General features: G+C 45.6%; 2 protein-coding genes across 3 annotated transcripts; both read left to right on the top strand.

The window, feature by feature from the left end:
* Positions 1-413: 413 nt before the first annotated feature.
* Positions 414-6,246, top strand: LOC143144495 (uncharacterized). 2 transcript variants are annotated; one of them, XM_076306955.1, is made up of 2 exons: positions 414-5,046; positions 5,154-6,246. In XM_076306955.1, exon 1 carries the CDS (start codon positions 1,368-1,370, stop codon positions 3,069-3,071), a length of 1,704 nt encoding a protein of 567 aa, XP_076163070.1. In that variant the 5' UTR covers positions 414-1,367; the 3' UTR covers positions 3,072-5,046; positions 5,154-6,246. The 2 variants fall into 2 exon arrangements, with proteins under 2 accessions (XP_076163070.1, XP_076163069.1); XM_076306954.1 differs by having other exon boundaries at positions 414-5,081.
* Positions 6,247-10,432: 4,186 nt separating this feature from the next.
* LOC143144682 (uncharacterized) lies at positions 10,433-11,835 on the top strand. The gene is made up of 2 exons (XM_076307329.1): positions 10,433-10,868; positions 11,550-11,835. The coding sequence occupies exons 1-2, from the start codon at positions 10,725-10,727 to the stop codon at positions 11,742-11,744; spliced, it is 339 nt and encodes a 112-aa protein (XP_076163444.1). The 5' UTR covers positions 10,433-10,724; the 3' UTR covers positions 11,745-11,835.
* Positions 11,836-12,244: the final 409 nt, after the last annotated feature.

Genomic DNA, 12,244 nt, shown 5'->3' with positions numbered 1-12,244 from the left:
TTTCCTTCGAATTGTGCGATATTCATCTGAACTTTTCCCATGATCGGTATTTACAAGTTTATGAAACAGGTCGATGAATTAAACTTAATTTTAAAAAAGTATCGATGTAGAAGGAAAGTTGAGAACCTCTGCTCGAGAGAAAACGCAAAGTTTTCCACGATAGCAAATGGTTCATCCGCGATAAGAACGAAAGATTTGTTAAGGAAAAACGAAAGAAGAATATTTAAAAAATAAGAGTAACGTTTCGTACTGAAAATAATGCATGAAAATGCACAAGGAAAGGAAAATAAAATATTGCTTTACATTCGACTCGTATCTCAATAATATCGTGACTCGTCGTTATTTTTATTTCATTTTGTCGATCGCGATATAATTATATAAATGCGAGTTGTAAAGAATAAATAGTATTGTACGTTCGAACGCGACGCGAACCAGCGACCATTTCCGCCGGTTTCGTTTTCTTACGCGCGAAAACCGTCTCGTCGAAGATGAGAAAAAATTGTAATCCGAATGGAACTTCCGGACCGCGAGTAAACTCGTCGAACGAAACGTCGAATCCAAAAACGATAGATCGAAATATTCTACAATAAAAAAAAAAAAAAAAAAAAAAAAAGAAAAGAAAAGAGAAAAAAATCGAAATCGAACCGTCCGATGGAACGATCGTTGCGAATAAATCGTGACACGTTGTTTCGTTCGGGCAAACTCGTTCCTATCTCTGGACTACCGCGAACGTTTTCCAGGTTACGTGCACTCGCGCACGTAACGGGTCGTTCGCAGATCCAGCGTACTCCTATTTACTTAACCGATCCCGATGTATTTTCTTGGCGGGGAAAAACGAAAAATACACGAGCGGAGACGTGGATCGGAGCGAGGACTCGATTCCTTCTTTCTTTCGGTCGCGGTGTCTGAGGCTGCACGATTAGATAAGACCGTCGGTTCATAGTGCGTCCGAGATGCAGAGCGCATAAGAGACCAAGAGGCTCGAGGACCGGCCTCAGTTAAAGCTGTGTGTGCATACCGGCGAATTCGTTCGGTGACTCGCGTACAAGTCACCAGCCGGAAGAACGGTGTCGAGCGTTTCGTTCGGCGAGTGTCTCGCGTAGAATACATACGTCGAAACTCGAGACCGAGTCGTGCATCGTTCGAACGATCGGCGCGTATCGCGTGGATTGTCGTTTCCGACGAGGGAAGACGAACGTCGGACAAGTCCGCGATGCTCGAGCTCGATACGTGAATCCCATGGTCCTGGAGGGTATCGAAGACGAGCTCGGCTTGATCCGTACCTCCTCGAACATCTCGAGGGCATCGGTTCGCGGGATTTGTTCGCGGTCCGTAGGGAAGCGAAACCGAGGGAATAATTGGTCGCGATGCCGGCCTGCACCAGCGAGAACATCTCGAGACTGTGGTCCTCGAGTCCGTCGATTTCGAGGAGTAGCAGCGTGTCACCGCTCGTACCGAACTCTCCGCTGTCGACGTCCCCGACTCTGGTGTCGCCGATCTCGACGTTGAAACGATCGAGCTCGAACGTCTCGAGCCTCTCGAACACGTTCCACGGTTCACCGTCGTCGAACAGCTCGAACGCGGCCACGGTGATATTCTCGCCGCGGCGTCGACAACACCACCATCGCGAACCGCAGAGCTACCAGGCGCAACCGAAACAGGGACAGAATCACAACCGAAACGACTCGTTGCTGCTGAAGATACTGAGCGCGTACATCGGTCTGTTGTTCGGGATCGTACAAGGGATCTTCAGCGTGATCAGTTACGCGATATGGGCGCCGGCGCTCTGGGCGTCCGTCTGGGTGTACATGCTCTGGGTAATTTTCCAGCTGCCCTTGACCGCTCTGAAATGGTTCATCACCGTTCTTCATACACCAGCGTCCGAGAGGGCACGCAGCAAACGATGCGTACTGATCAGCGGCGGCAGCACCGTGCAAACGGTCCACCTGGCCCGTAACTTCTACAAAGCAGGTGCCAGGGTCGTGATCTGCGAGCTGGACGGTTTGTTCGGTCTGGCCAAGTTCTCGACCGCTTGCTCCAAGTTCTACACGATACCGAAACCCGGCCCCGGGAACGTGATCGAGTACATAAAAGCGTTAAAGGACATCGTCCAGAAGGAGAAGGTTGCCTACTACGTACCGGTCAGCGCCAACAACACGGCCTATTACGACGCTCTGGCGAAAACCTACTTGGAAGTAATGGGTTGCGAGTGTTTCGTACCCGGTGCAAGCGAGGTGGCAGCTCTCGACGATCCGCTCGAGTTGCTGCGTATGTGTCGCGCGTTGAGCCTACCGACGCCCTGTCATTCGGTTCTGCGTTCGCTCCAGGACGTTTCCAGTCTTTACGAGCAGAACGCCTTCGCCACGGGCAGATACCTGATGCTGGCCGCTGGACCGGCCGGGACGAGGGACAGAAGCAAGATAGTGCTGCCACCGACCGTCAGGGAGTTCCGTAATCAACAACACGAGATCACCGAGAGCAAACCGTGGGTGGTAATTCGGGACCCAAGTGGCAAACACTACATCACCTGCACCACGGTCAAGTATTCGAGGATCGTGGCGAACGTTACCTGTCTGGTGGACGAGGACCGAGGTCTGATACCCGAGGAACGACCGGAAGTGGCCCAGTGGCTGGACAAGTTCTTCGCTCGTATGTTCGGCGCTTTCGACGGACACTTGAGCTTCAGGTTGGCGGTTTCCGAGGACGGAGAATTGGTGCCGATCGGGTGTCGCGTGGGAGTCAGTCTACCCTATATCTGCCACACGGGGATTCATCCGCGATTGGTGTGGAAACCGTGCAGACATTTCTCCAGACAGAATTCGGAGATCTTCTCGATGGGTGAGAGGTACTTGGCAACGGAAACGATCACCAACGCGATGAAACGACCAACCGGGGAGATCCTGCCGCATCTGTTGGGCACGGTGCTCGACAAACGGGAGGCTCTGTTCACTTACTGGGACCCGTTGCCCTATTGCGCCTACTATCACCTTCAGCTACCGTTCAGGCGTCTGGCGGGCATGATAAGGGCACAACCCGCCCAGCACAATCCTCCGTTGGCTGTGGTGCAGTAACTTTTGCCAACGGATCGCGAACCTACTCCCTTTCGACGAACTCTGACGGAGTACCGTGTTTACGAACAGAATCGAGAGTGCGAGAGCTCGAAACTGGCAACGCGTTCTAGACACGTTTCGATCGAGAGAGACGCGGCACGGACTGGCCTTCTCAGTATTCGGAGACCAGAGACGGGCAAAATTCTATTCGCACGAACGAAACGGTGAAACGTTTCGTTCTACGAATTAACGTTTGCATTCGTACCTTGTTCGAAATTGTCGTTCAGAGAGAATTTTGCCCGTCTCTGCGAAACAGGGATGCGTTTGTTTAATCGGATTTCTACGAAGAAAGTCCCGAACGGAACTCGAGAAGAGGAAACGAATCGAGCGAGGGAAACGTCGCGCGTGCTTCAAAGGTCAAGTTCGATCCCGAACGATGACAAATACGTGTACAGATACGTTTGTAGACGGTTCCGGAATCGCAAGACCGGGATCAAGACGCAGAGGGCGAAACGGAAAATCGACACGTTCGGATCACGTGCGAGACCGCGTCACGATCAACGCGAGTTTTCTATCTCGTCAGCGGCGAAACGTCCGAGCGGACGTTTTTCCCAAGATCGGTGGCAATTGTATCGCGTATCGTCCCGCGTGATCGATCCAACAACCTTACGCGTTTTTCTTTCGCGCGAGATCTCTTCTGTTTATATATTTTTTTCTTTTCTTTTTCTTTTCCTTTTTCCTTTTTCTCTTTTCCCGCGTCGAGCGAGTCGACTTCGACCTCCCGTTGGATAAATCGACGAACGCGAACCGCGCGTAACACGTGTACGAGAGCCCGCCCACTCTCTCCGTAAACGGTATCGTATCGCGTACTGTATATTTTATATTTAATTGTTTCGCACCTCGTTGCGCGAAGCTCGGTAAGTTGTAAATAATGTGACCGTAGATTCGTAGTTCGCGTTCGAGCGAGTATCGTTGGGAAGCTCGTAGCTTTCGCGATACTAGCGAGTAACGCCGGCGTTGCAGGGTATCTGTATTTATAGTATTTTCATATTTCATAAGAAGTCGGATAACGTGGTTCCGTGTAAATACGCGTGGCAGACATCACGAAGTTGCCGAGTCAATAAAATATTTTTTAACTTACATCCGTTTACTTTTATTCGCATCCTACGGAACCGATCGAGCCCCGTCGACGAACGCAACGAAAGTTTATGGAAACTGCTTTCGAAGGTGGTACGCGTTGATAAATTGCGAAGATGTTGCGGCCAGTGGCACGGTGTGACCGATTCTGGTCGTTCGATGAAACAGTCGTATATTTTAAAAGTCTTTATTGATAAGAGATAAGGGAGTTTTGTAAATCTCGTTACCGATCTAGATACCTTGTTCTTCGGTACGGGCGGAGTAAATTGGCCGTAAATTCTACGGGAATTGAAATTAAAAAATGAAAAAATTGAGTAGCGAATTAATATACATACACACGCACGCACAGTGTTCCAGCGACGCGTTCCATAAATCGCGTACTCGTTCTCGATATCGATTTCCAAGAGCTGACCTATTTTTCAAAACGAAAAGAAAACGAATAATCAGATTTCTCTCAAAAATCTGCTAATAAGATCTACGAATAAAAAGTTCGTCGAACGTGGCTCGCGGTTGTTTTTCAAAACGAAAAGAAAACGAATAATCAGATTTCTCCAAAAATCTGACAATAAGATCTACGAATAAAAAGTTCGTCGAACGTGGCTCGCGGTTATTTTTCAAAACGAAAAGAAAACGAATAATCAGATTTCTCCAAAAATCTGACAATAAGATCTACGAATAAAAAGTTGGTCGAGCATGGCTCGCGGTTTCATTTCCGGAAGCATCGTCGAAGCGCTTAGACGTAAGATGCGATCGAAGACAACGAGGTCGACGAGGGACACCAGCGATCAACTGGGGCTCGTGGACGTCGCGTTGGTACCTGGACGATCGAACGTCTCGTCAACAGGTGCTCCGATCGATGGTACGACGTATCCGAAACAGGCTCGAGACGATCGGGTACGCGCGAAACGGGCTGAATCGGGTCCGCTCGGTTCGCGCGAGCGAAACTGTAAATAATGTTCGTTATAGATGGAAGAGTGACCCGAGGGGCAGCCAGAGAGCTTAACGGACTTTGAGTGGCCGGGGTCGCCAGTTCGAGAGATGCTGTCGGTATTATCGTGCATCTGCTTTTCTCCTTTCCTCTCGTCGACTTTTTCTCGCCTCTTCCTTCCCGACGAATCGTTATCGTCGCCAGCTGTTGTCAGCTGCCTGGACAAACGTGTAATTTTTGCCACTAATCTCTCTCTTCGACTCCCCCCTCTCTCTCTCTCTTCCTCTCTTTCTCTTCCCGAGAAATATCGCTGGAACAACGGGAGGTGGCGAAAGAAACGATACACAAAATGTGGACAACGAATCGATAGAAGTCGTTCGCGACTGAATTTGAAAAAAAATACGCGCGTGTCTGCGTTTACGATCCGATAGATCCTAGGAGTTAGGATTTATTACTTACGTACTCCTTACTTAAAAGGAGTATCTGTCCTATCGTAACGATGTCTTCGGGACCGATCCTCTCGTTGACGCGTTACGAGTCTTCGAACGTTAATTTCGATAAATTGCATTTTTGTTACGCAGTCGCGTCAAAATCGGTAATTTCGAACGGGACCAATTTGGATTCGATTCGAAGTTTTGTATCGATTCGGCAGTTCGTCGATACTCGGGTTTGTATCGAAACGCAGGTGCGTGAAGGGTTCGAAACGCGAGTCTGATTCCGAAAGGAGTCGATTCGGATCGGTAGACTCTCTTTCGCTCCGAGTTTCGAAAACTCGTATCGGTCGCGGTGTTTCGTCTCGAAAGTGTGCACGATGGAGAATGTTTGCGAGAAAAGACAGTTGCTATGCGATGGTAGCGGCGTCAGGGAGATAGTTTCCTGAGCGTTCACGTCGAAGATACGAGAAGTCGCGCGATCGCGTGAAACTTTCCTCGCGCGAACAAAAGATCGACCGCGATCGTAAATATCGTCGATAGGATGAAATACGAGTGGTTTTCGCGTCGAAGAGGAACAGAACGCGGAGAGAACCGAAGACGCAGGAGCGAGAAGTGTGTAAACGCAATCTTATCATGCGATAATATTGAAATGCAGTTCCTTGGCGACCGCCGGTGAAATAAATCAATACGCAGCCTGCTCTATTTTTTTTCTTTTCCCTTCCTTTTTTCTTTTTTTTTTTTTTTTATTCCGTTCGGCGGAAGCACGCAACAGGAACTGTTCCTTCGCCAAGAGTCGTATAGATTTTTACCGGCATCCAGGGTATTTAACGAGCCAGCCAGCCGCTTACCTTTCGAAAGAAGAACGAGCCGGTAACGTGGAATGCCCGTATTTTATAAACGCGTAAAGGAAACATTTCCCATCGATAACTTGGACGTACACTTTAATCGGTAACTTTACGTTTTCGCTTGGTCTCGATATTGAAATTAATTTGTTTCGAAGCCTGTCCTAGATCTGTGCTCGATCGATCTCTTTAGCCGGACAATTTTGTCAACAATTATCCTAATTCCGTTCGTTTTTTTCGTGGTTTCGTATCGATGCTTTCATCTTGTTATCCAATTTTCGACAACCATCGTACGACGTGCTTGAAATTTTTCGTTTCGATCTTGCGATTTTTGATCGAAAAGGGAGCACCTTACCGTTACGTCGCTGTTCCCTCGAGCTCGTTCGTGTAATAAATAAAAGGCGCAAAGTCGTTCGATACAATACGCGAGTGCAAAATTAAAAGATAACCGACCTGTCCTCGACGATTGCTCGGACGCAATTGTACGCGCGAAGAAGCGATAAAAGTTCACCTTTAAACCACCTCGGAATTTCGCAACGGTCGTAGAAATTGTTTCGCGGGAAGATCGAAGGTTCGACGAGTTGTTTCGAAAAGTTCGCTCGCGGTTCCCGACCTGTCCTCGACGATTGGTCGGTTCGCATCTCGTGTGCGAACATAAACAAATCGAAGCAAATAAAGAAAAACGAGACGAGGCTACGGAATATCGTATTTTCGAAGCGCGTTCCTCGATTTCTTTTTCATTTATTTTTCATTCGCAATTTCACCGGCGACCCTTGTTATCCGAGGACAAGCCGCGCGCTAAATAAGATTATCGCGATTCGTTCCTCCTGTCGTTTTTACAGCTTCTCTTTGTACGATTCGACAATTATACACTTCGTTGAGCGTAAAGTATCTTGTAGGAATTCGACACGCGCGATCCCGATTTCTCGGAATTTAATGGAACCGATTAATTTTTGTTTACGGTTCGTCGTCGTCGTTATATTTCACGATAAAGTAACACGCTCGACGAGTCAAACAAATAGTAATCGAAGCATCGAACACGAAACTACTCCACCATCGAACCATCGATCCTCCGGCGTATCTTCTAGCGATCTCTGAAAACTTCTCGAATGGTATTTCATTCGCGTTGTGCCCCTCCGGCCAAGATATTAGATCATCGTCTCTGATAAAAAGAAGAAAGAAGAAAGTATAGCTTCGTTCGTTGTCGAGTTTTCTTTTTTTTTTTTTTTTTAATGTCTCGGGGCAAAGAGAGACGTCGAAAGTATCGCGGTTGCGTTATACTTTGAGAGCTACGGTAAAAGGAGCTTTTAAAAGTCTTTAACTCGATTTGTCTGCGAGGAGCAAGAAGGAGAGTCATTTTCTTGGGAAAGTTGTGCCACGTGGTTCCAGGTACGGTTCTGTGAGAACAAATTCACCTGACTCGCATACCAATGGTCCGCTTACCGCCACCGCTTACACCTTATTGCCAATTTGCTGGTGGGAACAACGTTTAACCCATCGAAGCGATTCTTTTGGCGGGCGTAACGCACCGATTATGAAATCATTTTCTTTCAAAAGAAATTGCATCGCTTTTCGTATTGTAACTGGCGTTATGTGCTTACAGCGTAACTCGAGATAACCAAAATATACACAAGTTGAACAGATGAGAGGTTTATTTAAGTGCTTTGTTTGCCTTCGTCGATTTACCATATTTCAGAACGATGCCTCTCAATCGCGACGCGTCCCACAAAACCGGATAGCGGGATTACGGTTGAACGTTCAATTTTAATTTTAATAATTTTTTTTAACTCTTTTAACGTAATCGTGCACAATTAAGAACCGTTGAATTCGTTAATCGATGGGGCTCGTGTTAAAATTAAACGCAAGCATATTTATCTGTACTTTTTAATTGAAATTTAATTTGTCGAATATCGTTGATTTGTACCCGTTTGAAGCAATCAACAGGTACAATTCGACTATTCGTTCCTTTTGGATAAAGGACACGGGTTAAAAGTTTGCGAAATTGTACTAAAAAATCGAGTCGCGATCGCGTCATTGTCACGAACGAAAGAAAGACTAAGAATGTTCTTACGAACTATGCAAAGAGGTTGAAAGTATTAAGAATCAACATTCCTGGTTCTAACTTCAGAGTATATAGGGTGTCCCGAGCACGGACTTCGAAGACAAAGCTTTCGTCTCGAACAGAAGACATCCTTTGCGTTACGAAATGTTTACTCGGAACAATTTTCGTTAAAATCAATATTTACAGAGTCAGCGTACGATATCGGAGTGCACGACCATGGCTCCTCGCGTGAGACGATCGAGTTAATAATAAACAGTTACGTTGTTTCGACAAAATTTCAGACATCTTGGAGACTTTTAGCTTTATTTATTTATTTTTTTTCAAACACGAGTCAGGTGAACCTTTTCGAAGATCGGTAGCTCGACGAGAATATGGTTACGTTACGCGAGGATGATCGTCGTCGAGAGAAATTAGACAGTCAAAAATCTATTTGAAAAGTTAGCGAAAAGGAAGCGCAATCTAGAGTTTTTGGAATTGGAGATTGTTGGCTCGAAGAAGATTGCAAAATTTTTGAAAAAGTTTCTGAAAGGTTAGCGAAAATTAAGTGCAATCTAGAGTTTTTGGAGTTGGAGATTGTTGGCTAGAAGTAGATTGCAAAATTTTTGAAAAAGTTTTTGGAAGGTTAGCGAAAATTAAGTGCAATCTAGTTTTTGGAGTTGGAGATTGTTGGCTAGAAGTAGATTGCAAAATTTTTGAAAAAGTTTTTGAAAGGTTAGCGAAAACGAAGCGCAATCTAGAGTTTTTGGAGTTGGAGATTCTTGGCTCGAAGTGGATTGCAAAAAAAAAAACAGATTTGTATTGAAATTTACGACACCACTTTTAAGGCGATGGTAAGTGCATTTTTTGACTCGGCTCGAGAAGTTCGATGTATCCTTCCGTGTCTTTCTAGCACAAGATCACTCTACTTGAAACGAGTGGCGCCAATCCGTTTCCACGTAATGTTGCTTCTGTTTGCACTTATCGTTAATTTAAAAAATACAGCAAAGTGAAAACTGCAGGGAGCGTGGAAAATCTGTAACTCTCTCGAGTGCGAGATGTCGACGATTTGGAATTATTCCACAACCTCGAAAGACTGTTGCAAGGAATTGCATAAAATGTCCTCAAGAAGGGAGGATTCGATGAAACTTTTATTTCGATGCAACTTTGCACAAATATTGTTTGCTCCGACCCAATAAGTACGTCGTATTTGGTTGCTGTTACTTTTCTGTTGCTTTCTATTGCATTTTAATTCATATCTGTAATTTTCTTGTGTACTTTCTGTTGCTCGAAAATTGTTCAAAAGCGTAGAAAATATAGAAAAGTCATCGGTGCTTTTTTTAAATAGAATCATATATTTTTGAACGCACCGATCGATGCAGCTGGTCATTCTCGATAAAAAAGCATGGGACCTCGTGTAGCAAAAAGTTATTACTTTAGGAGATATTTCAATTTCAATATCGTGTATCACGGTAGTACTCGTACTATAATACACGTATGTGTGTACAGTGTTAAGTAGATACGTATTTCTAATCGCTTCGAGCGTAACGGTCACTTAATGTCAATTTTTTATACGTAAATTGTAGAATTTATTTTCTTCCTAAGCGTTTCGCTCTTATTTTCGAGCGATTCCGAATTTTCTTTCGACGATCGTTGGTTCTTCGTTATTTTACGTCGATTATTCGAACATTCGACGAATCCGGTCTCGACCGTAGAATTTGTTTCGCGAACCAACAAGTTACAGACTTGAAAACTTGATACGGTTTTGCACGGGTTTCCCCTACGAACGAGCAAACAGCAAGTTGGCAAAGTTGTTGGCAATTTTAGTCGTGGCGTTGTCTGAACGGTAGCTCGAGGTACGTTGAATCGTTCCCCAGCGCCATGAAAAAGAACGATCGGAATAATAAAACCGTGGAACACGATGTACGATACCAGCCGTTGTATCTAATCTCCGCGACGTCGAAGAAGCGTCCGACGGAGTGCAACGAGAGTAAATATTGTACCAGAAGGGGGAACTTTCGGTGTATCGATGGTCGGCTATTAATACTGTCCGGTTGTTAGCGCTACACGCAGCATCGGTTGTGTTCAATAATAATAAACGGTGTTTCCCATTCGTCCGGCTTGTATTGTCTTCGACTGAAACGAAATCGTCGTTACGATTGTCGCGTCGATCGGTCACGCGGTAAATAATCTCCTCGATCGGTCCGTACTGGGCTCTTCCGCCATTCGGTGATCCGGAATCTCGGTAGCGTTCGAATCGACTATTATATTCGAGCTATTGGAACGAGAGTTACCATGATCCTCGTCCCGTTGTTTTTTGCGTTGTGCGTTCTCGTCGCGACTGGCCAGAGGAACGACGATCAGTGCCGGTGGAGAACCGACGAGCAACTTATCTGGGAGTACGACGTCAGAAGACCGTACAGGATCGGTGGATACCAAGTACGTGCGATTGTAATTCGTGTACGATAACGTTTTAGATAATCGAGCAACAGGCCACGTTACAGAGAACGTTTCTTCGATGTTGGAAAGGTTCTCTCCGATTTCGAGAAAAATACTTTCTTTCGCGAAACGCGACTTTGTCGTATATACTTACTTTCGATACTTTGTTCCCGAAAAGTGACGATGAGTAACGACGATCCTCGAAACATTACGTAGAAGAGAAATGTGGACAGTGTCGAGTAAGTTGTTGCTCGCAGGCGTTACGGAGACCGAGTGAAATAGTAAATTCAACATTAAATTTTTCGTAAAGGACCAACTTATGGTCTCGCGACGCCACGAGAAACTTCTACGAGGTGTTTTCTCTTCAAATCCGGATCGATAGTATTTTCAATTTTTCTATACGTTGATAAATATTCGAATAATTCGTCAGATGTTAAACTCGTGGTTCGTCGAGGACTCCCGAGTCTCGTCGAAACAATGATATACTTTGAAGAAAAAAAATTTACGCACGTTTAACGAACTTATCGGTTACGCAGATCCCATACTTCCTCCGTGTTATTTCGAACGTTCTCGTTACTTTCTCTCAGACGTGCGCAAAAAGTTGACACGTTCGAGGTGAAAATGAAATAGGAGCACCGCAGACGTTTCCTAGACGCTTTTAACGATTACGATCGCTTGCAGGAAGTCGAAGCGGAGTACGGGCCGACGAGCGCGACGATCACTTGCATAGGAGTCGACTCCGTCTCCGACGAGAACAACGGTGCCATGTGGGTGACTTCCGGCGGGATAGGTTACAACTTCATCAGGATCAAATTCAGGTCCAAGTACTCGAGAGGACTTCGCTACCGAGTCTACGTCTATGGAAAACCCCACTGAAAACGAGCACACTCCTTTTAGTTTTAATTTATTTATACCGATTATGCGCGACGAATTGAATTCGCAGATCGTGGGTTAATAAATTTTTACGAAAGTTTCTCAGCTTTTTCTCTAAGCGTGTTCCAATACCTCTACTTTGAAATATTCGATGTACCGATTACGGTGGAAAGTTTTTTCTTTAACGTTGTCGCGCGGATAAAACAGTAGTTGTTTATCTCTTATTCGTCCATCTCCGTGGATCCAGCGCAAAGATCACGACGACTAGATGCTAGGAGGACTAGACGGTCGAATTGCTCCGAAACGGTCTTCTTTAGGAATCAATTCCAAGGAAATTAAAGCAAATCTAAACTGTTTCTTTCGAGCGATGTTTACTCGTATCTTAAAGAGTACGAAAAAGGTGTAGATCCCTCGAGAAGTTCTAAAAGTAGAATATTCGTCGCTCTGAACTCTCATCGGCCACTTTCGACTTTTATTTCCGTACGACCGTTGCAACGAAAGAG

The sequence above is a fragment of the Ptiloglossa arizonensis genome, chromosome 3, assembly GCF_051014685.1.
Source record: "Ptiloglossa arizonensis isolate GNS036 chromosome 3, iyPtiAriz1_principal, whole genome shotgun sequence".
In the NCBI taxonomy this organism is placed as follows: Eukaryota; Metazoa; Arthropoda; class Insecta; order Hymenoptera; family Colletidae; genus Ptiloglossa; species Ptiloglossa arizonensis.
This window is presented reverse-complemented; position numbering and strand designations above follow the sequence as displayed.

Excerpts from the sequence above, each read along its gene's own strand:
- LOC143144495 (XM_076306955.1), top strand. The coding sequence starts at position 1,368 with ATGCCGGCCTGCACCAGCGAGAACATCTCGAGACTGTGGTCCTCGAGT.
- LOC143144682 (XM_076307329.1), top strand. The coding sequence starts at position 10,725 with ATGATCCTCGTCCCGTTGTTTTTTGCGTTGTGCGTTCTCGTCGCGACT. Across the intron at positions 10,869-11,549 it reads ACAGGATCGGTGGATACCAA|GAAGTCGAAGCGGAGTACGG; the intron begins GTACGTGCGATT and ends GATCGCTTGCAG.